General features: G+C 32.3%; 1 protein-coding gene across 1 annotated transcript; it reads left to right on the top strand.

The window, feature by feature from the left end:
- Positions 1–968: 968 nt before the first annotated feature.
- LOC149424367 (retinol-binding protein pinta-like) lies at positions 969–11,918 on the top strand. Its single transcript, XM_089631304.1, has 7 exons — positions 969–1,055; positions 3,736–3,891; positions 5,460–5,619; positions 7,273–7,534; positions 9,806–9,916; positions 10,611–10,716; positions 11,637–11,918. Exons 2-7 carry the CDS (start codon positions 3,750–3,752, stop codon positions 11,786–11,788), a joined length of 933 nt encoding a protein of 310 aa, XP_089487430.1. The 5' UTR covers positions 969–1,055; positions 3,736–3,749; the 3' UTR covers positions 11,789–11,918.
- Positions 11,919–26,237: the final 14,319 nt, after the last annotated feature.

Raw genomic sequence — 26,237 nt, 5'->3', positions numbered from 1 at the left:
AGGAGGTGGAGAGGGTAGTTTAATCCCATAAGTCCCAGGTAGGTATATGTGGTGATTGTTCAATAGATATGTGAACATATTTGTAACACAAGTAGGTCTGAAGATTCATAAAAATAAACCGCATTTATAATAAAACAAATTTAAGAATTACAAGAGAATCTAAATATAGGTACAATAATTAAGTGAATTCAATGAACTTGAAACACAAGAAAATCTACAAATAAATACAAATAAGCAATTAAGAATAATTATGTATGCCGTGGTATTGAGTGAGCTTGGGTCCTGCCCTCACTCAGGAGTGGCGCTTGGTAATGGTAATGGTTGGCGGAGGCCATTAGCCGCATCCTGGCTCCAGTGACCCGGTGTCTCATCAGACCATGTATTTAATCCTAGTTCTGTAAAACTTATCGATGTACTGGTATGATTCTTTAGGCGTTATTATATTGGATTCTGGAGTCGTCCCATGAAGCAAGTTCGGAAGTGAAAGCTTGTAAAAATGCATAGATCAATGTTTGTTTTTAACATTATTGCTGCATTTGTAAAATCTGCGGTCAATCATGTTAGACATTAGCTGATACTTCTGCTTTGTCGTTCAATATCGCAATAGTCTTGATTAATAATGTGCCCAGGTATTTAACGTTCGTACATGTGTTTATTCTTGCCTCATTAAGATATACGGAGAACATCTTACTCGTGTAGGGATTCCGTGATAGTTCCGTGGTGGAACGCAATCAGTTCTATTATAAGCCAGAACTTTCTAATTTAATAAAGCACAGATTTAATGTTTGCATAATTTGGAATATGAATGATAATTATTAACTTATTTGTCGATTTTCCTGCTGTAAGCTGAGCTATCTATCTCGATTAATCTTATCAATCTCCATTGCCATTTATCTGTTCTTAACTCAGCTACAGATAAAAAATATTTTTGATAAGGTGTATAAATAATTTATAAACACGAGTACTATGAATGTTTTGCTTGTCAGTATTTTGTAGATCAGTCATCCATATCGGCTTTATAAAACAACGCTGTTATAACTGAAGCTAGTGAAAAGGTAAGATTTAAATAAATAGTTTGTTAAAAATACAATAAATTTACTTAATACAACAGTTGATTTTCAGTATTTTTCTGATCGGTTTCGAAACCTTTCAAAATGATCGTAAAGGATCTTAAGAGGAAAAACAATATAATATAAGTACCTACCTAACAATCTATAGGTATTACACTACCGGAAAAATACTGACAATAAAGTGTAATATTTTTTATATATATATATTTTTTTTACATTTGTTGAAAAGTATATTACATGATATGCACATATATGTTTGCAATATTACATGATATGTAACATATAACATGAAATTTCACTACCCTCCTAGTCCTGTTGGATTAAAACTTAAACAAAAATAAATAAATACGTCAACTCCTCAGGCTAATTTCTTCGGTATTTCCAAAGAACTCTTAAATCCGTAGAATAAATTTGTTCGCCTTTCTAAACAGCTCATATGGTCCCATAGAAATCATTGTGTCTCCCTTACTGTCGTAGTTAGAAATATAAAATAAACAGTGTTTGTAAGAAAAAACTATCAAGCTGTACATTCAAATATAGAAGTTAACCACAGAATAATTACAATGTACACCTCTATGAAACCAAAGATACCGACCGCAATTTGAGAAATTTTAATGAGTTATTTTTTATATGAAATAACTATAAAGTGAGGTGGCAGTAATGTTTATATATTATTTGCCTAATAAAATATTTTTTTTTGTTATCAGTAATTTTAGTTCAGTGTTTAGACAGTAAAAAATTAATACGAGCAATTTTTAAAACTTTTTATGTTTGTTTTCAAAAGTTTTATATTTAAAAATTACATGTTTATTTCTAATAATACAATATGAAGGCGTATTTCATCACCTTTTAAAAACAGTTATTAATTTTCGGATAAGTTCAGTAATATCCGATTTATCTGGATTTTATTGAGAAGCGGAAATACACACAGATTTTCCGATTTTCTGACGCCATCTTTAAGAAATGTAACGGTCAATATGCCAGAGGCCTGAAGGATTAAGTAAATTTCTCCAATTTTTATAATGAAAACCACAAATAATTAACTGCACACATTAGTGTAAGTGATAAAATTTAAAGTTTGAAATAAATTAGATGTTTTTTTTGTGCGTCAACACAAAATGGGCAATTTTAAGCAGTCCTTTTTTTGTATTTAAATGAAATGATAAAAAAACACATCAAAATATAATAATTGTAGAAAACATACAGTTTCCAAGAGTCTCGACAACGAATCTTTCTACACAGCTGTCAGAAAGCTTTTTGAGGTTTTTTCGTAAAAGATGAGATTAGGTTTCAAAACTACTACAAAGCTTGATCTAATCGACTAGCCTAAATCTTTGGAGGAACCTCTTTTCCTAAAATGTTTTTTTTTTACTAAGTGTTGTGATATTTTTTCCATTTATAACGGGTCTTTGTATGTCATGAAAATTAATTTTCATTGTACTTATTTCCAAAATAAACAAATATCAACAATATTTAGAAACTCCATATTCCAAAAGTTGTAAAAGAGATGGCGTAATTTTCGTTATGTTTTTAAGATTCGGATGTTTTCCGTTAAAACTCCCTGTAAAACTGAACTTTTCGTGAGCATGAGTTTATTATGTGTTCAGTTCAGTATCAATTATTACGTAGGCCATATCTGAAAAGCAATTTCGTCATTTGTGAATTGACGTGTTAATCCTACGATAATAATATTGTTGCTAATTGAGATTTAGGATAACGAAACCCACCATATGTTATTAAGAGCTCCCACATAATACTGTGACTTTATAAGCTAGGTAACATGCTGTAGTTGGTTGAAAATTAATGTTTAGAACTCAATCCTTCTAATTTTATAGCTGAATTAGTTTCAGTATAATAGATATTTTTATAATTTTTCGGTAAGGTCTATTTATTCCCTTTAATTACTATAATTTATCTCTTTTTCTACCTTTTATGTATCGTTATCACTTAGAGCCATTAATAGGCTCTTCACGCGTTAAAAACGTTTTAAAACGAAATGTGTCACTGTTGTCTCTTAGGTTAAGTAATTTGTATCGGAAATTACTATAACAAAAGTTGTATGCATGTTGCATTCTCACAGATGGCACGAACGAAATCTGGTTCGGTGTTACATATCAAAAGAATTACAGTTATTGTTATTCGTAAATGGTAAGAAGACAGATAATATAATCCTTTTCTGTCAAAGTAGAATGAGAATCAATATAATATTTTACGTTAGGAAGTTTTTATAGGATCATATGCACAACAACATGTAAATAACATGAGATTAGAAATTAATTGTGCACGTGTATATTATGTCTTAAACAATTTATCAGCACATATAAAATGCGTACGTCGCTATCTCATTACCATCCAATTAAATCTGAATCTAAGATATTGTAAAACAACACACACACACAGGTAGGAAATCCTTTAAAAGTACAGATTTTCATGATCTTTCCAAAGAAATCACGCAGCTTAATCAACGCATTACTCTTTTCCTCAACTCCTATCAACAGATTACTTAACACCTCATTTTTACCCACTGCTCCATAACACATCTTGAATTACATAACCATGTACTTATATTGATTAAGACAAGATTTAAACACTTTATATTATTTCTCATTCATTTTGATTAAATTAGTTTCGTATAATTAGTGTTATGATTGCATTATCATTTCAGTAATTCAACCCAACATGAGTACACTCAGAGAACTTACTCCAGAGTTGGCCAAGGTAGCGCAGGATGAACTGGGAGAGGTTCCTGCCAGGATACCAGCAGACCTCCTGGCTATCAAGGAATGGTTGGCTAAGCAAAGACATATTAATGCAAGAACAGGTGCCATCATTTTTTATAACTTTCCTAATTTTTCTCTTAGTTGTATTTTTAACTCGTGACGATCAAATCTAGACCTAGATAAAAAAAATTGCAAAAAACCACACATTAGGTAACAGGTATGTTTTCTTCTTCATAATGTTGTCCCCGTCTATCACAAATGATGATGACGATTATGAGCAATCTGCTCATCATCAGGTCAAACACAAATCTAGAATACCAGTAGAGTACATCTAGAGTCTAGTAGTCTAATCGTACCATACGCAAGTTGGTTATATAGCTACAGTTATGAGGGGCAAGGTCTTCCATCAATCCTCCCTCTGAATTATTTATGGTGTAACACAGATATTAGAGTTTTCGTTTTTATATCGAAACATTTTTGTTGGTCCATCGATGAAGAAATTCAAACTTCGTTATCAGTATCAGTACTATCTCTGCAGTCCTTAATCTACTACTCTCTAATGTATTTAATATAAATAAGTTTTATTATCTTCCTTTTTGTGTGGCAAATAGAGATAAAGATATCTTGGCTGGGATCTCCCGTGATGAGGATTTCATTTAAACATTAATATTTAATGGTACGAATAATATGAAGTAATAAAAAAATATGATATGGTCTTTTTTCTGAAAGAGTTATAAATGTATTATGTAGGTAATGTTTTTTAGTACACACGGAGAAAAACAAGTTTTTCAAATTTATTAAAATAATTGTTATCCGGTTAAAAAAGGAGTTTGCTGGCCGTTTCCTGATAAACTTTTAGTAAATTCCTAATATATTGGAACACGGGTTAGTGCATCTGCATTTGCTTTGATAATACCTATATAATGTCAAAAGGTGAAAATATTAGGATTTTTATGTTACATTCGTATTTTACTAAAAGTTTATCGGGAAACCTGTCAATTCGTTCGTTAAGGGCCTGCAATCTCGCTTTAACCGAATTACGAATAATTTAAAGAGATTTGTAATAAATTGGCAATACTCATTTTTCTAAGTGCATTTGTATGGTTTTGGTTTCAGTCTGTAATTGGTTTAGTATTTTCTATTTCTAATTTCCCTACGCTTTGTATCCCGATTTTTATTTGAGATTCAAATCTTATGATGTTATGGTATTTAAATCTTATTATTAGGTATCTATTAAAATTGTTTAAGACCTCAAAAGAACAACCAATAACACAATTTGTTATCTCACTGAACGTTGAGTAACCAACTGTATTGATGGATGAAGTATTTTCATGCTGAGAACTTAACCTTAAACTGTGTGAACATAATATATTCTGAACCTCACGATGGCGTATTTTTAATATTCTCTTACCTGTCATATTGTATCCATTGTCAACAATGCGAATTGAAAATAAGAAAGGAAAAGAATGAAAAAGTTTCTTCTCGATAGTTCTCATTGCAGAGTTCTAATAGACTGGGATTATTGTAGATTAAATGTGGGAAAGATCGAAGAAAGACTTAGATTTATCTCAATGGGTGGCTATTCAGAAAGACTTGATATACAAAGTAAAATGTTGCTGTAGATACAATAATAATATCTAATTATTTTTTCTCTGTTTCTTAATTTCAGACGACCAATGGCTGATTGCTTTCCTTCGAGGTTGCAAGTATAGCTTGGAAAGGACAAAGGAAAAGTTGGATAACTATCACACCATGAAGACAATGGTTCCGGAATTTTCAAGGGCAGTTGACCCCATGGACCCGAGAGTACAACAAATGATTAAGTTGGGGTAAGTCTAAATGTCTATGCATAAAATCGTTGATAACCAACACCTCTGCCATAGGTCACCCCAAGTGGTTTAGTTGTTTAGCAGGGGTTCCCGGGTTCATGGGGTGAGGTGTATTCAGGATGCACCTGCCCACCAGCTAAATGGTGTGTCAACTCGGGAAAGGCTTGTTTGAGACCAGGGTACTGACGAAAAAAATAACCCGCTCGCTCTTTGGAAGCTCATGAGCGGGTCATTCACGATCGACCCAGGATTAATAGTGAGGTATTTCGACAAACTGACCATTGAAAAGTGATGAATATGTCTATAGCTTATTATCAAGAATTCTTCAATTTCCAGGATAAATTTGATTCTCCCCAAGATCAAGTACCAACGTGACAAATGTGTGAATAACTCACAAGCAAGAATTTTTTATCTTCCATGATAAGTTTTATTCTCCCCAAGACCACACGGAGAAAACTTCCTGACACAAAAGCCAGGCCAAGGCCACTGAGAACTATTGCATTGTAGTTAAATCACCAGGGCGCGCGCACTAGCCGCGGCGGCCGCACGTATTGTGGAACTACAGCGTGATTTGTGATCATCGCGATGTCTTTCCACACGGAAAGATTTATAACCGAGATTGAGACAAAGAGGGCGTTGTGGGACATGTCCTGTGAAGACTACGCCAACCGAGACTTAAAAAGGATGATGTGGGAAGAGATCATAGAAATATTTGATAATTAATAATTTAAAATAACAGAAAAGGAAGAGAAGAAAATTCTATCCAATCACCCGAATCAGACTACTCTCAGGCCTCGCAAGATTCAGAAATAATTGAAACGTTTTTTAATAATTATTGAACAACTGTACCTTTGATTATGATAGTACAGTACTTAAATACTTTTATGTACCTACAAGTAGGTACATAAAAAAGTTTCACTTATCTACCTGCATCCTTTTTCATAAAACAGACACTGAGATAAAAAAAATAATTTGAATAAAAGTAGATAGGCATAGGCTTACCTTAAAGTTAAAATAAGTTTTTCCTTGGCAGAAATGCAGGGGCGAAATTTAGTTACAGTGCCGGTGATTGATGGACTCAATTTTCTTGACAGTTCTTCAAACGAAGACTTGCTCATCCGCAAATAATTAAAGAACTTGTCATCATATTGCAGAAGGTCGGTGAAATAAGTATGAAATAATCCCTTTGTTCGCCTTTCACGTAGCAAGGGATGAACCCAATATTTTTTCCTTTTCTTTTTCCGCTTCTTACTTATAAGATACAAAAGCACTGCTATTTCCTCAACGTTCATTTTGAAGCGCGCTGTATGTGCAACTAACGATCGTAGCCGCGGTTTTGGCCGCGTTGCAAATCGCAACCCCTGCGGCCAGGCCCGCGTCGTGGCCGCGCTGCCAGGTCGCTAGTGCGCGTTGGCCCTTAATCAGAAAGCGGCTTGCAGTCACATTTTTAGCAGAATTACTAATAATTTGAGGAGATTTTTAATAAATTAGCATTACTCATTTTTATCCGTGCCATTACTAACGTGACGAATGTGTGAATAACTCAACAACCAGAATTCTTTAATTTGCAGTATAATTTTGACTCTCCCCAAGATTAAGTACCAACGTGATGAATATGTGAATAACTCACCAACAAGAATTAATAATTTCCAGGATAAGTTTGATCCTCCCCGAAACCGCTGGTCCAGCCGGCCCCAGGGTCATCATCATTCGCTCCGGAGTCTACGACGCCAGCCAGTTTAGCATGCTGGACACCATGGGCCTGAATAACATGATCTCCGCCATGCTCATGCTGACTGATGACAACTCCGTCATTGCCGGACAGAGGTTCATCATCGACCTGCGGAATGTCACCATGGCTCATTTCGCGCAGATGACACCTGCCACTGTCAAGAAGATGGTCATGACTGGGCAGGTAAACAAATTAATGGAGAGTGGGCGAAAATTTAAGGGACCTGAGCCAACCCCTTAATATTATTAAGTCAATCGTATTAGTTGAAATGATACCATTAGACAGATTTTAAAAGTAAAACGTTCTGTGTTATACTCTCTTGAAAGTGACCTTAATGTAATACCTAATGTTGTTTGAAGATCACTTTCAAGACCGTATAACTCAGAACGAATATAATATATTAAATTTGAGATAAGCCGTAATAGTTGACTGAGAATAGCGAAGTTCTATTTTAACTAGATCATTTGGCATTTCATCTGTCTGTAATTTTTTTATTTTGTTCAAAGATTCTAGACACTGTATTTTTATTCCCCAGAGTTTGCATGAGCGTGGATCCTTCTACGAGCTGTCAAATCGGAATAATCAATTGTGTAATACCTAACCCACCCGAAGAAAGTTTGAAAAAAGAATTGAAATTGACATATTGTATAATTCTTTATTTGAAATAAAACTAGTTAGTTACATAAAACATAATTTATGTTTTGTAATTAATACCTACTTATAAGTCTTCATGATTTCAGGGGAAATTTTGGTTTTGGAAAAGTGAGGTCTATTATTCAAAGTACTAGGTACTAGAAATCGGAAAAAAATGATAAAATTTAAAATCTCCACCACAAATTTGAAAACCGTAATTGTAGCTTGTGTTTAATTAGTTTATTTAGTTTTATGGTTACAAACGGTTTGGACCCCTTGTCCACAAACCAATAAACGATGGTTTTGTAAAATGAAATGTATGTTTATAATCAAGTTAGTTCATTTCTAAATCTTATCATCAAGCTGGCGATAGTAAATTTCTCCTCTGGCTTATCAAAATATAGTAGCTATTATTATTTTGTTTGTATTTATGTATGTAAAAATATCTTATTGTAATATATATCGTAGGTATTACAAAAATCAAGTGGAGCCCGATATTCAATTGTATAATATGTAATTATTGTGTTACTTAAGGGTGAACTTAAAATAATTCATAAGCTGCTCTTTCATAGATGACGCTAATTAAATTATTTATCTTAAATACACGTTTTGCAAGTAATGATTTAAGTATTAAAACGATTTATATGTTTGCGCCGTACATACATATAATGAAAATGAATAAATTGTTTTGTCCCTATCAAACTCAATTCTTTCAAGAAAAGTATATAAATACAATATTGGATTGAATCATCGGTACAATATTGTATTTGTATGCCTTTCTTAAAAGAATTGAGTTTTTAAACAGACAAAACTATTAATTAATATTCATATTGCGTACAAATAATTCGTCTTAATATTTTTAGCATTACTAGCGAAAAGTTTATTTTACCAAAATAAATAAATTACCGAGATCGATGAATGTGTACATTATAACAACTCTTGCGTTTAACCGTTTTTTTTTCAATTTCATTAATTTAAAATTAAAATTAATTGATCACGCCTAAAAAAACTATTTATATATATATTTTTTGATGGATTGAAATATTAATTCGTTTTTCGTAATGTTATAAGTTATAACAGGTCTAATTTTTAATTTTACATTTTTTTGCGCCGCGCTGATCAGGTTTCATCGAAACTGTAAACACCTACCTAGTACCTACCTACTCTAAAATAATATTGTAAAATGTAGTAGTGGTAGTAGTATAAACAAGGAATGTGAATTGATTGTAATACAATCATTAAGAAAAAACCAAGCAAAAACCCAGTGTTGATATCGATGTCTATACAATAATAATGAAAAATGATTTATAATCTTCTTTTTTAAGTAACAAATACAGATAATGAAATCCTCACTGGGATCGAGTGCTGAGGATTTTATTTACATTTTATTAAAATTCAGTAGCATGGATAATATGAAGTATTTATAAATATGATATGGTGTTTTTACTGCAGTTGAATTGTTTCAGTTTCAGTTTGTATTTAGTGTCGGCATATTTTTTGTGCTGATCTCCCATGTTTTGTATCTAGTATTTTATTTGAGATTTTAATGTTATAATATTTTTATGAGTTTGAATGAAAGCAAAATTTGCTGTAGAGTTAGTACCACAGTTTAGGATGCTTTTTTTTGCCTAATTGTCGTGTTTGTTGTATTAATGTTGGATATGTTTTTGACCCTGAGATCTAGTGTTTCTAATATACGTGTTAGTTGTTATTTCTTGTGTTTTGTATTTATGAATTTAAAGGAGTACTGAATACTAAAACACGTTTATCCCTCACCTATCTATTATATTTGCTGATATAAATTGTATTGAATTTTTCCAGGAAAGTCTACCCATCAGAGAAAAGGGAACTCATCTGATTAATACCCCGATAGGGGTTGAAACCATCTTTAATCTTTTCAAATCGTTTATGAACGACAAAGGAAAGAGCAGAGTTAGTAAAAAAACACTAATTAATACATTAAAAAAATATATATATGTTTTCAACATGATTTCAACTAAATTAAAAAGATTCCATGACGAAACAGAACAGTGAAAAAAAAGTAATTGTAGTAAAATTATAGAAAAGTGACGTAAAGAACACAATAAACCTTACCTAACATAACCTAACCTAACTTAACTTAACCATCCTAACTTAACCTAAGATAACTTAACCTTATATAACTTAACCTAACCTAAAGTAAATATAAAATAACCTAACATCTTATTTCATCATGTTCTGTTTTGTCACTATTCTGTTTTACCCGGTTAGCTAATAATGGACATGGAAATGTTAATTATTATAAGAATATAATGTCCCACCATGACCGCTAAAAGATCGTAACTGACATCAAAGAATTTTGTTGTTTAAGTCACTAGTTTTAAGTCAGTAGTTCTAGTAGTAATTATTAAAGAAATATATTTGTACAGCGCCCTTGGGGTGATTTTTCACGAAAATGGCGCTATTTAAATTAACCAAATATAAGATTAAAATTTTCTTCTCATTTTCTAAGGAATATTCCTCACAATATAAAGATAATTATTATTTAAAAGAAGAAACAGCATTAATTGTTTCTGAGTATATCTATAAATTTTCTTGCTTTGGCGTGGATACAATTTATATTTTATGGCGTTATTATAATTTCTAGGTTTTTCTGCACAATGAAGATATGGATGCTCTACACAAATTCGTCCCGAAGGAAATTTTACCAACGGAATATGGAGGAGATGGCGGATCCGTACAGGAAATTATTGGTAATACAGAAGACACCTTATAAATTAATAAATTACACTTTGACTTCTGAAAATCACTTATTCGTAATTAACAAAAAGAAGATAAATTATACAGCACATTGTTATGCAATAGCGTACAGTCCATAAAGCCGGAACAACTCTGGCTAGATTAAGAAAAATGAATTATAAAAGATAGTGAAAAAACACGATTTAAAAAAAAATCTAAATGTAATTTTTATATAACTTGTTTTTGCTAATATATTTGTTGGCTACAACATCAGCAGATAAGATAATTACTAATGACATAGCCATTTTGAAAATAGGTATTCAATGCACCATTCATAAAGGAAATTCAAAAACTCCACAGCCTACCGTTGGTAATGGAGCAATGCACGCCACTGTTATTAGTTATGTAATAATTAAACTATGTTTATGCTTCCTTCAAAGTGTTGGTTTCATTCGTTTAATTCATCAAATTTCAATCTTCAATCAATTTTGTGAAATTTCTATTGAAGTTCTGTTATTATAATAACAAAACTTGAATGTAACAGTCACAGAACTTGAAATAAACTTTGAAAATTGATGCATTGTTCAAATTCTGTGAAACAACCCGTCCTTAGGATTATATATAAAGCTTAACCATTTAAAGCAGAAAAGTGTGATTTTCGTGATCAGAAAAAAATCTCAAACGATAAATGCTGAACTATTTCTGATTGAAATTCTGTCTGAAATTTAAAGATCAACATAACTGCTTTAAGCTCACAACATAATTTCCATCATCAGCTATGGAGCTTTGAAATATTTTCATTAAGTGCGAAAAATATTACATTTTTTCAAATTTTTCGGTTAAGAAAAATTTGCCCGTCGAGGGTAAACAATTGTTTACTCAGCAAAAACATATTTATAATATTAGTACTTCATGGTTTTTGTTTTTGTAACAGATCACTGGAAGGCGAAAATGGAAAGCCAAAGGGACTGGTTCATAGAGAATGGTGCACACAAAACCGATGAGAGCAAGAGACCTGGCAAACCTAAGACGGTCGAGACTATGTTTGGTATTGAGGGATCTTTCCGAAAGCTCAACGTTGATTAAAATAACAATTAATTATTGTTATTTTAACAAAATTGTTCTTAATTAAAACTGATACAGTACGTCTATGATTATTAGTGATGTTATAAATATATATTATTGATATGGTTTTAATTATTCTGTACCCTAAACACGTTCCTACCCTTTTAAATAAATTAATTTAAATTTTTGTTTTTTGAATGAATTGGAAATTAACCCACTTCCCGACATCCGATCTTTCCGATCGACTAGTTGTCGATGAAAATGCATTACACCAAATTGCAAATTTGGTAGTAATCACGCATACATACGAGGACAGCTGTGAATATATCAAATAAATAACGGTCATGGGAATCGGCAGTGGGACGGGGGGATGGATGGAAGGGGGGAATGGGTGGGGGGTGGCAGCTGCCCACCCTAGACAATTTGGTAAAATGATATACATTGAGGACACAGAAATAGAAACTCATATATTTATGTAAGCTGAAAATGTTGCTTGTGCAATGATGTGGACTTAGCGGTGGTTTGAACTCGCGACGCCTTGGTGGGAATTCGACGCCACTCGGCTACTGGCCGGTTAAGATATATGTTTTAAAGAGTTCTGTTTTACACAATTCTAAAATATTTTCGCTCAAGAAAATACAAAAGGATTTTCATCTAAATATTGCAGGGATGCCTACTCTCCGAAAAATAGAAATCCAATGCATTTCTTGGTTTGCCCGTCGACCTAGATTTTTTTTTGCCTTTGGTGATTTTTCCATGTGTTTATGAATGCAATAATTCATATTCCACTTGCAAACTATTAAATGTGTTCTTAAATCTTTAATTTACGATTAACGGCTTCAGGCGGCCCAGTTCATAACTCCGCGCTACGCAGGGTAAACGTCAGCTTGTATGAAAACCTTTCTAGTTTATTGCTTCATTGTTCTTTCCCTGTAAACTCTATAAAATTTAAGCTGCCCCCCCTAACTTACTTGGAAGCTATTTGGAATTTGGCTCAGAGGAAGGTTCAATCCTCAGTAAAACCATTTTTTTTAAATATACTTTTAAATTCATCTGTTTATTAAAATCCCCCTCACACAATTTGTACATGTTCACAGGCGCTTTCTTAAAATATATATTTAAATAAATTATCAAATGGATTTACTATTTTAATGCAAATGGTTTTTATAGTAAAAACAATAGAAATTCGTAAATCAACATTTAAATTACAATTTTAGTTGTCGAATATTGGGACAGAGTTTTCCTCAATTTGGTTTGGAACTCGGAAAACTGTTTTGGTTTCAGCTGCTTTTAACAGATGGTGTTTTTCAAACGTTACAATATCATGTAAATAATATTGAAGACTCTTTTCAATATACTTCTGGAAGGTTCTTAAGTGAGTGGTTTATTTATGATTCGTAACTTTAAAAATATGGGAACTTTAGATTCAAATTAACATCTACAAATCACTAGTATAGTTACATTTTACTTTTTTTTTTTTTTATTTAAAGAAAGCAAGACAAAAAAAATACATATTACAGTAAATAATAAAGTAAAAATACAGAAAAAATAGAAAAGTTCCAATAAACTACTTTTCAGTAGTTTGTCGATGGCAACTTTTCACATAAAAAATATTAAAAAAAGTTAAAAACTTATTTTACTTAATGACAACAGTGATAACAATAAAAATAACAATTTGTTTTAAAAATATAAAAACATATACACAACAGTGATAGTATCTACCTATAGTTTGTATTAGACTCTAATACAAACTATTTCTTTCAGCGAGCCAATTTTTCAACATAATATTTGTTTTTACATTTGTACATTTTTTTATTTCAGCAGGTAACATATTTAAGCACCTAGGTATCATGTAGTCCAGTGTTCTTTGTCCATATTTGTTTAAATGCTTAGGTACAATTAGTCCTTCATTTAACGTAAAACGAGTATTGTAAGTGTGGTCCAGTCTATTTATGTATATAGGGCTATTCATATGCTGAAATATAATTTTATACCACAGAATTGATCTTACTGAGAAAATTTTAAGATTCTGATAAAGGTATGGAACATTATGCCTTTGTTCGTATAAACTTTTATGAGCTAATAATTTAACTAGTGAATTTTGAACTGATTGAACATGGTTTATATTTGTTTTACATGAAAGCCCCCAAGCTGTGATTCCATACCTTATAATAGTAACTATGTAAAAATTCCTAAAATAACAGAATGAGGTTTACTATTCACAGAAGTAATAGTATTATAATATAATACTATTACTTCTGTGAATAGTAAACCTCATACTTCGCCTGATACTGATTATTCCGATATGATAGCAGTATGGCAAGAGTGCTCTTTTGGAATAAAAAGGTAATATAAAACATCTTGATGGGATTTTTATTTATGGGATGACTGAACCCGGGACAGAAAACAAAAATTACAGACGGACGAAATGCAAAGTGGTTGATTTGAAAGAGGATGTTAATTAAGTAGTAACTTTAATTATTATGCATTTTGAACGGTGTTCTCCAAACTCACAAAGAAAGTGAGCTATACTTTATTATATTAGTTGTTCAGTGAGTTACACAATTCACATGCCACTATTTACTTACATAGCTACTATACCATTACACTTTTGACTCGTCTACAAGATGTACATATATGTTATTACATATATGCACTATAAACAAACAAAAAATGATCACTTCGGATGACCACTTTTCGAATGCAGTTAATTATTCTTTACATGTTTTTTAAATCTTTCTCAGTGGTAAATAAAAATTCACATAAAAAGGCTACTTTGAAATTACCTACAGTCAAAATCCACTCGATTTTGCAGTATTAAATTATATTGGGAGTACAAATTTAAAATAAATATTACTTATACGAGCTACCAAGCCACCAGTCATTTGAAGACCAATGAGGAGAGATTTGGTAGGGGATTGTCATATAATTCTTGATAAAATCTCTTCCGACGGAAATTGATAAAAATTACTTCTTAATTACCTATTACTTAGTAAATAAATCAATCTACCGTACATTAGACATTTATTTATTTTAGAAATGACATAATTTTACTTGTAGGGTATTGAATGCTCACAGACATAGGAATTAATAGACGAGAAGATAATGGCGAGGGGTAAAATCAACTGTTGAAGAACGAAGGGGGTCAAGCTGACTGTGATTCGTCAATAAATCAATCTGACAGTAAATAGGCATCTCGCATTATAATATCACCATTTAGTTCTTAAAAGTAAAATCTGCTTTTTAATGAATAGACATTTTTACATGGGAGCGCAAATTACTCGCCACATTATGAACTAATTTGCGAAGTCCAAATTCGGCAAAGTAAATTTCTTCTGTTTGCAGAGTCGTAGTTAGTTTCAGAGTATTTAGTTAAGACACTTTTACAAATGTTTCATAATTTACTTACCCCAGTAAACAACGATGGGCACACTTCATAATCGCTACATTGTGATGTGATAGTATATGTTTCTAAAACTGATCCATATAATACGGTGTGAATAAGCTTAAAATAAAGTAAAATAATGCTTACTTATGGAATGTAATACGACAATTGGGTTTATTCTCTTTTTCACATCTATTTTTACAAGTTTTCATAGTACAAGTCAACATTTTGCCGTGTTATTTCGTAAAATGAACCGATGATGCCTCGACCATAGTTCGCACAAGAATGATGACGTCACGTTTTCAAATTTCACTTGAGGCCATACGCGAGCACAGCCGGCTCCAATGGAACCGGTATGGGGAGTGGGGATAATACGCTTTTAATCACTTAGGGCAGGTCTACTAATATTCATATGTCTATGGAAATGCTCAATAAAAGAAATGGTTGTCATGTTTATCAAAAACTTTATGCAAATGCCGCACACATATATTTACGTAAATTTATAGCATTGTAGATAAGTTCGAGGCAGAGAAATAAAAGGATTTGAGATAAGGTGGAAGTATTATTTTGATGGTTATAAATTATAGTGTTAATTATCCTTTGACTTGCAGGTGAAAGTGATATTTATGAGGAAAACCCCTGCACTTTTGTACTAACTCCGGAGAACTAATCATTTGTCAAATTGACTAAAACTACCATTAACCCTAATGTTAACGTTATTTGTGTTAAAGTTATTTTATAAAACACATGAGGTATTAAAAAACGTTTATATTTATTAAAAAAAAGTAACCTTTCAACATTATTCTGTCAAAAATATCTAAAAAATCTCGATGATATTTATATTTTTCTACCTTCTCTAGCCACCGTCAGGGGAACTTTCACTTTGCAGACAGCAGGGAAATTGGAGTTTTTTGTTTGTTTATATATCTGCTTCAGTTTAGATTATTTTATATTGTTATAGGAAGAACTTTCAGTATTAGTCACTTCATTTGTTCAAGATTTTATGAGGGTGCGCTTGAAATGATGCAATGCTTCTTCCTCATTGGTTTTAGAATGCATAAGAAATTAGAAAAAACGGCGTCCGTTGTCGAGGGGTAAGGCAATTGACTGAAAATCCGGAGGTTGGTGGTTCAAATCCTGGCGTGCGTTTTATTTGATTAATATGACGTGTTATTTCACAACTTATTCATTAAAAATAATATAATAGGTACATAGTATGTTTGCTGCACGTTCCAGAGTAGAATATACAGTCAGTGTCGCTCTGGTATAAGACCACAATTCAGAATAGCCAGAAACTTCCCCATCTCCTTTACCTCCCCAAAACATACTTCAGCCTCACAACATCCCCACTTGGGGATGCCATAGTCTCACTGGCTCCAGACAGTTTCCTTTTTAAAGTGAATCATATTTTTAATCTAAATGACTTCATTCAGGATTTTACTTTAAAGTTGGACTGCCTGGTACATCAGAGATTTCTGGGTACTTGATTTCTTCCTTGTGAGCAATCTTATTGGCTTTGCATTTCTTGTCCCGGGTACTCGTGATTGTAATTTATTTTTCCTTTCATTTCCTTCATCATCATTGTGTTTATCTTATGTATAAAAATAAATGCATTCAAATATACAGTTTGGGTTGGGAGCAATTAAATCAACAACAAATGTTAATACAATTGTAAGACTATTTGCCTTACCTTTCCTTGTGTTGTAAAATCGCTTTAAAACAAAAACAATTTATTAATTATTCTTTTTCTGTTTTTAAGATAAACAATACAACTTAAATTTAATTTAACTGAGTACATTTCTTAAAGATTTTTTAAGAATTCTTAAAGATCTGTTTCTCGCTGCATAGAGTATTTAAAAGTTTTGTTCATGACTTTGCTGACGGGATGTAAAAACCCAGTAGTTAAGTAAGCACCCAAATGCAGTAGTTGATAAAATCGATTAAAATCACACTCGATAATCGTATTTTCGATGAGTCATTAAAATGAATAAAAGCAAAACATTGCCCTCATCAGATTTCAATGTTTATCATTTCGTGCCTATCTATTGAGTTGAGGCGTTACGTCATTTGGCCTAACTGGGCGGACGTGCTGAAGCAGCGTTATCGGATTGCATTTAACAAATGAGACCAAACTTCTCACTCGTGTTGCATTCTGTGAATAAAGTAAGACGATACTATACTCCTGAGAAGCCTGGGAAAGAATTCAGGAGGATGAAAACAAGTCTGTAGTCTGCATTTCTGTTAAAATTCACATTAATTTAATTTAGGTACAATTGAAAACCAGAGACTTGGAAAGGTCTTGGAAACAACTCTACCACTCCTGTATAGTGCGATTTACGCACTAGAGTCCCAACTGCTTCTAGTTGTCCAGGATTATGGCAACCCTAATCGGGGTATGTTGTGAGGGTGAAGGGTGTGGGGAAGATATGAAGATTGGGTAAAGGATGGTTGGGAAATAGCTAAATATTCAGATCTGACCATCCAACACGGATATAGCTATTTAAAGCAACGTTTCGTTTCTAATAAGTGGTCTTTCTGCAGGGTGGTTTTGGGAGTATCTAGGAGTATTTATAATATTAGGGTAATTGTCGAAAAAAACTATACAGGTATGGGTACCATTTATTGTAAAACCAACACCTCTGCCATAAGTCACCCTATGTGGTATGCTACGTTCGGTGACTTAAGAGGAGTGCCTGGGTTCATGGAGTGAAGATTGTCTACCCACAAGCTCCGTAGCAGGCCAGATTGTGAGACGCCGTTTTGGGGAGACCCTTTGATCTCTCAAGCTTGTCTCTCTCGACCCATAGTCTTGCACTGCAACGAGAGGGATGGATTCATACGTCCGTCAATCCTGGACACACTGACCCATAGATTTCTACCCACCCCTCATACCCCTTTCCTTTGCAGAACTTCGATTCCTTAAAAATACCCTCTACACAGCATCCCCAAAGATGCCAAGCCCCGAGGGAGATTAATTTAGGGTATCCTGTGTGGGGTTAACGTGAAATGAATGAATGAATGAATTTGTTTAGATACTTACTACAATAAAAAAATTTAACTCATTTTTGAGGGTAAAAAATATGATCTTTTCAAATTGCGAAAAGGATGGGTATTGCTTGCACCCTTATAAACATATTATGAAGCTAAGGAACAATACCACATTTTTCGGGAGTCGAGAGCACACGGAAAAAAATTAGTGATAAAAATATTGCAATTTTTTTAAGAATCTCTTCTAATTGTTCGTAATCCAGTTAAAACGGTGTGAGATGAAATGTACAGTGTATTCAGGGTTAAGTGCACAAACTTCGGGAGGTGATTATGCATGATAGTACTAGTAAAAACATTTTTTCCAAATTAAGAATCACCTCCCCAAGTGTGTGCAATTTATCCCCGGACACCCCGTATAAATACATTCAGAAAACAAAGAAAAACCCACAATGAATATAATTGTTTCACAGAATTTGAAAAATTCATCAAAATTCAATGTAAGTTTTCAAGTTCTCTAAAAGTTTTGTTATTATATCATTACGGGCCATTTTTTCACATAGCTGAAATGATAACAAAACTTGAATTTAAATTTAATGAATTGATGAAATTTTGTGAAACAACACATCCTAAAACAGATAACAATTTGAAAAGCAAAATGACAAAAAATATATAGATATAAATAAACAATAAATTATAATAATTTGCTATATAATGTATGTATGTAGGTACCTACCTCAAGTATGGGATTAATTTACTAAAATATTATAAATATCATATTAATACCTACGTATGCTACATTAATGATCAGAAAAACACATAATTCTAAATATAAATTTCTCCCCTAAACGAGTAGGTACGTACGTAGGTATTAAAATGTTATTTATAATATTTGAGTAAATGAATTAAATCATTATACTTCTGGCTAGGCCGGTACTATAACTTTGCCGGAACTTCATTACTAGCCGGCAAAGCTTGCGTGCTTGATTGTTTCATTCTGGTTAATATATGCATTTTAAATGTCTCGTCTCGTGTCCGTGAATTCCATAATTATAGTTATATTTTCTTTTTAATTTCTTGGAAATCACGCAGTTGTTGTTTTAATTTCATGTACTTACTAATAGTTTATTTAACTGGCATATTCATTACTTGCCCCACCCCATATGTGTGCTTCTTTCTTGTGTTGCTCTTTCGTAAAAGTGAATATATTTACCTTTTATTTTAATATACGGTACCTTCGCAGGTTTATCTGTATAATGAATGTGTGTATTTCTGTATCTTTTATATAGTTATTGAGTAATTACACATTGCAGACAAATACAGTTGTTGGCATAAGAAAACACCGATGGTTGTGGGAATGATACGTCACAGAAGAAGTTGATGCGAATAAGACTGAGCCACTTGATGAGCCATTTTGGGGAATCAAATACAATGATAACTTGGCAACCCAAGAGAGTGGAAAATGAAAATAGGATGAGGAAACACTGATTGATTGATTCATATTGCTAATATCCTTTTTGTTGCAAAGTAGGCTCAGATACCGTAAGAACATTATGGAACCAGGAGACATATCAGAATATCTACATAGAGAAAAATGAGTAATGCTGATCTATTATAAATCTGTTCAAATTGTTGATAATCTTGTTAAAAACGAGACTGCAAGCCGCTTCCTGATAATGTCTAGGTAAATTCATAATAATATCGGAACACGTGTTCGTCCACCTGCGTATGTCCTAGTAATATATCATGACGGAATGTTAGGATTTATATGAACACGTGTTTTGTCGTCGTGACAAAACATTGGAATTTTAATTAAAGTTTTTCAGGGTACCTATCAATTCCTTCGTTACCAGGAAGTTTTCTCCGTTTAATACTAATCATAGAGGTATTATACATCAATGATGATAACCCATTTGTACTTCAATGGAGGGACTAGGATACTGTCAAAGATATGCAATGAAATAGGTGATAACGGAATACGCCTCATGCAGATTGTTTCAGTGTAAAAAAACGTATTCATTCCCGATGAAGCGCTGGTCTCAATATCACTATGTACTCGGCATTCCATGTTACAATAAAGCGGTTTGAAAAGTTGTTAATATTGTAGAGGTGAAGAATTTTAGCTGTTAACTAATAACCAGCGGAGATTTGACGTGGTTGGTAATTCTTGTTTCAACTGTTAATATCCTGTTAGATCAGTTGTTAGCTTGCGGTGCATAGCACGTTAAATAGCATCTACGGCAATGCATTAACGGTACACCTACCCAGCAGCTACTATTTTATACATCGCATCGTTTTAAAATCGAAGTATGGTTGTATAATTAAATACTCTACATACATACATACTTATATATTCATACAACCTGACGAAGGTTCAAGCTGAACAAATTGGTTTATAATAATAATATTCGGATGATTCGTACAGCGCCGTTTCTGAGAAAAATCACCTCAAGTGGCATTCAAACACAAAACTATTTTATTCAAATTAAAATAATGTCTAACCACAAAGTGATTGCATCCTTTACAAGTTTTACACATTTTTTAATACAACCGTCATGGATTTGTTTTAATTATATAACGATGCCCTGTTTTACTGGCCATAAATGATTTAATTACTCCAACAATAAAATTAATAGAAGCGGTAAAGTTACAGAGGTCACCCTCAAAATTGCTGGGCCGATGACCTGAAGAGATCTGCCGTATTCTGATAAGTAAGGAGTGAGGACCACAAAAAAGAAGCTCAGAAGATTAAAGGAAAAAGAAAGATCGCACTGCAGACAACGAGATGCTATGTGAACTTACTTTAATAAAACTGACAAATACGAGAAACCAAATATCCGCGTATTTTATGAGAATAAAGGTGTTATTACACCATTGACATAAATTCAAAGAAGTTCCGTTCATATTATTCGAACAAAAAATATGGCAAGTTCCTATTTCTAGTTTTAAATCGAAGAACGAAACGCACGAGAAAAGAATAGCCACAACGAATTTGTGTGAATGAATGAAATGGCTACAAATAACATCATACATAACTAAACGAACGAAACGCATTAGAAAGAGATAACCATTCAAAGACTATGTGAACGGGTAAAACGACTATTTTATTATGAACGTCCCTCGTTTTTCTCACATACTCGCGACACCGTCTCCGTGGCAAGAATGACGTCACAGGCGAGCGACGAGCATTTTTGTATCGACGTTTTGCTCAGACTGCTCGACGCGAACATGCTTGCCCGTTAGTGGGCCGCTTTTACCTTCATTCTTATCTAACAAATGAGCATTGTCTCAGTAACCTATCTTCCCTTTTAATTCATCTAAGCATTACACGTAGTGCGTAAGCAAAAAGCATCTAATTTTCGTTATGAGTTGGTTATATCATAATCGACTTCTCTTCTTTTCTTTCTCTGGTAATACCTAATATAGTATGGAAAGTACATATGGGCACTGTTTTTTTTTTTTTTTTTTTTTTTTTTTTTTTTTTTTTTTTTTTTTTTTTTTTTTTTTTTTTTTTTTTTTTTTTTTTTTTTTTTTTTAAAGAAAGACAAACATTCCCGGGTTACGAATAACCCAACAATGTTTGAAAATCTCCTACTACCACCACAGAAAGCCGAAAATGTTGCTTGTGTAGTGATGGAGGACTTAGCCAGCCGAGGAATCGAACACGCGACGCTCGGGTGAGACCCAAGCGCTATGCCCACTCAACCACTGACCGGTCAAAAACCGGTGTTATATCATGATATGTATTTCTGCAGTTAAAAAAGCCACATCCATTAGGCAGGCAGGTAGGTAAATACCGGTTTAATTAGAGAAACTGTCTTTACGTTTCTCTGCAACTTTTATAATGTCATGACACTCTAATGATTTGTGTAGTGGTATTTTTGAAAGCTTGTTATATTTTGTGAAACAAGTACTTGCCTTGTGTAGGAATAAATTGTTGCGGTCGGAGAGTATTGTATTGAGTAGTATCAGAAAGTGTCGTCCTGTTACAATCACTCTTTATCGACTCCAAAGATTAAACACTTTTTGTGACGCATTAAAACACTGCTTTTTGGTTAAAGGATTTTTACTAAGTTTTAATTTACTTTTATCTTTACAACAGATTTAATTATCGTTTTACAAATTACAAAACCACAATATGAATTATATCAATTAATGGTAACTAGAATAAATAAATATTTAATAATTTCAGTAGGTTTGACGATTTCAATATTCTTTTTCAAAACCCTTTTTTAATAGAAAATATCGTCGTTGTTCTGTCTGAATCTCGTATATACAAAGTCATTTTACCCCAAGCAAAGAAATAGTCTATTTTCGTTACTAATACTTAAAAACAATTTAAAAAAAAATTTAAAGTGTTACATATTTAAGTATAAATTTAAACAAAAATAATTGTTTGAAAAGAATAAATCTCCGGAGAAAAAACATATTTGTAGTTATGTGGTTAAATGAGAAAAGCGACAATATGGGATGGGTTATGGGGTTTCAATACCAGGAATTTTTTTAAGAACCGTGATTACGGTGCTAGCATTTTTCAATCCCGGGATTCCGGTACTAGCACCGGGAGTTGCTAAAAATTGGAGTTATAATCAATGTTTTTTTAAACTTTTTATACATAGGTTAGGTAACATACATTTTTAACTAAATGTAACTAAGAATTAATATATGTAGTTGCGCAAAAGAAAAATAATTTATCCTGAACACAATAAAAATTTTGCAATATTTTGAGACCTAAATTCAACCTTAAAGAGATTAAAATTTTTCAAATTTTAGTAATGATGTTACCATTTTATCACATCTACTGGTACTGATTTTAAATCCCTTTTATCATTTTTTTGGATTTACTCCCCGCTGCGTTTCGAATTCCAAATTGTCTAACTCCTTTTTAATAATATTAGATTATTTTTAAAGTGATATTGAAATTAAATCCATGATAATAGCTTTTCTTGTAGATACACATTTAAATCCTTTCTTCAAAATTTCAACGTCTACTCCGTCACAGAGAAAGACATTTGACAGACATTAGATACTATTAAGATGTTGAAGTATTGTTCAAAAGCCCAAATACACAACGCTGATTAATGTTATTCAATTTAACGAATGTTATTCAGGCTTCCATAAAGCATTCCTTACTTCTAAAAAAGCAGCACAACTTTTATAATCTAACCCAAAAATAATGATTCTTATTAGAACAATCCAAATGATAAGTAATAATTCATTAGAATATTGTGCAATAAACTATAGGCTGCCGATAAAAAAAGATATACCCACGGTTGAAAAAGGTTGCTAAACCAACACAAATCACGCGATTCCGGATTTAAGACAACGGCAGCACCGAAATTACGGTACCGACAAACGTCCGGGATTCCCGGAGTCCTGGTTCTCGATATCCCGGGATTAAAAGCTCCACATTGAACTTTTTAATGATTATAATTCTTAATTCCACAGCTCAAAATTTCTGTGACGCTGTGAGCTGAAAATAGTTCATCCAGAAACTTCAGGTGTAAAAATTGTTTTAATTTTTTGACTCCATATTAGCTGTTTCAGGCAAATTACGAGTTTTTTTTATAGTTAAACGGTTAAATAATCGGCCAAATTTTGATGAAGAATTTTAATATTAAATTCAATGTATTTTTATATTATGTCCCTAACCTTTTAACCGTGTTCTACGACATCTTCAATAATAATTCTAGACACTTCAATGTCAGTGTCTTCGTGTTTAGTGCCTATTACATGCAATACATGCTACATACTCATATAGGACGCTTCCGGCACATACCAGCTCAAGTCACGAAATGTAATGTGGATAATTTATTCGAAAAAAAATTGAGAACATGACTATGAGATATTAGGAATTCAAATTTAAAATATGATTGTTTTCCACATCTTATTTGCTAAAAGTGACATAAATATCATGTCTCGGTGGGGGTATTTATACGCGCAATCTTATCCTAGGCCCTCAGTTCGCATTTGATCCAATTACTGATATAATTTAACTTGTTTTATTTTTTTTGCATTTCCCTTTTCCTGTTCATCATTAATTTAAATTAACTGTAGGAGAGTTTTTCTAGAAGATGAGGTGGTTTTTGCAATATTACGTCATATTTAAATAAATATTGTTGATAAATCAGATAAATATAAATAATTATTTATTTATAATTACAGTTATTTTCTTACTAGTAGGTGTTTATACTGTCTTTATATAGTTTTCATTTACTATAATGTTTGTGAGAGTAGGTCTAGATGAGACAAACCCATGTTGGAAATTTGAAATAACAATAGAGGATATTTTACCTATAATATTTTTTGCAAAGTACTTACAAATACTGGATAAATTACAAATAGGTCTTATATATTGCATTAGTGCATACATAATTTTTAACCTTTTTTGAACACTGGAATGAGATTTCCAGCTATTGCGGAAATTACATGTTTTAAGAGATTTGTTAAAGATTATGTTCATAATATGGATAGAAACGACTATTTACACAAATTTCTAGAAATATGGGTGGGACATTATCAGGACTAGAACTTGATTTTGGATCCATGCGTTTTATCGAAGCTATGATATCATTACGTTCAATTATTATTTCAGATAGTTGAAAGTTAACATCAGTGACACATTTAGAAACAATATTTACAGAGAAATCATCCTCATATACGAATTTGAAAAAAGTCAGCAAATAGATTGACAATATCTTCCGTTTTGGTACAGGTCTTACCACCGCAGTTCATATCACTAGGGATAGAAGAATAGTTGTTTAGTAATGATTTAGAATACTTAAAGAAAGATTTAGTATTATGTTTTATAGAGTTTACAACTTTTTTAACTACATTTATTTGAAGTAACAATGCCTGTTTACGCAACTTGTGAAATTCAGTATAATCATGAAAAGTTCTCGTTGTTGTGAATTTTTTTTTTAAAAAGTAATTAACAAAATCATTATTAAAACATTTCGGAAAAGTTGATATATTATGTGACGTAACAGATACATAACTTATAACAGTTTGTTTTAAAATTGTTCGCTATTGTAATTTAATTCGTCATAATTCAGAAATGACCAATCAACCTTGAGTAGAAAGTCACGAATTTCAGTGTAATTAGCTTTACGAAAGTTACGAGATATTCGTTTAATTTTAGGATTTTAATTATTGTTATATCTAAAGATGGATGGCAATCGTCCAAAAGAAATACAGTTCCACTGGATCCAGAGTTCGATTATTGCTATTTTTGTTATCATTAATTGATTTACGTTTAAAAAAATGTCATTTCGAGTATTCCTCTTTCAATGACATATAGGCTAAAGTTATTAGTTCCAGATAATTCTGAGATAATGTGTTGTTTATTGAATCGGTTTTTTTTAATTGATTTATTTTTAAAAAATCACCAAGTTATTGGCATTGGCCTAGTAATGCTAGGCGTTGTCGTTGGAGCTCATACTGACTTATTCACTTTGATAATATACAAGTGATACAGTTAGGAATATACATATAACCAGAGATGTGCTTTATTTCAAATACATCCATTTCAAATGGAAATGCAAAATGCAAAATGGGCATTTTCCATTTTACATTTTAAATGCTTTTCTAAAAACCATTCTGCATTTTAAATGCTATTCTCAATGCATTTTCCATTTTAAATGCTTTTTTACAACATTCTTCGTACTATCTCCACTCATCTTTTTTTCATAAGCCCCAAATATCAGTCGGTACTCAACCTCGCTATGAGAGATAATTTACATTTGTCAAGTTCTCCCTGGTAAGAGCCCTGGTAATTGAGTGATACCATTACAAAAAATATTCATTCAAATACTGAACATGGGGCCATGACGCTGTAATATTAAATATTAGAAAGTAGTTTCTATGTTTTTACGTTGGCAACATTAGTCCCGCGCAAAATTTTTGTGGTCTCATAATCTGTAGTCGTGGTGTTTTCGGATTTACCATCATGTAATATGTTTGTACTACATTGATGTCCATTATTAAATGACAAAATTGTTTAAAAAATCTATAATTATTTTAATTGTTTGACCTCAGAAACCATTTTGCATTTTCAATGCTTTTTGAAAATGGGTATTTTGCATTTTGCATTTGAAATGA

Source organism: Hesperophylax consimilis, chromosome 4 (assembly GCF_061612785.1).
Source record: "Hesperophylax consimilis isolate HC1 chromosome 4, BYU_Hcon_1.0, whole genome shotgun sequence".
Taxonomy (NCBI): Eukaryota; Metazoa; Arthropoda; class Insecta; order Trichoptera; family Limnephilidae; genus Hesperophylax; species Hesperophylax consimilis.
The sequence above is the reverse complement of the archived record's forward strand: the minus strand, read 5'-3'. Positions and strand labels throughout refer to the sequence as shown.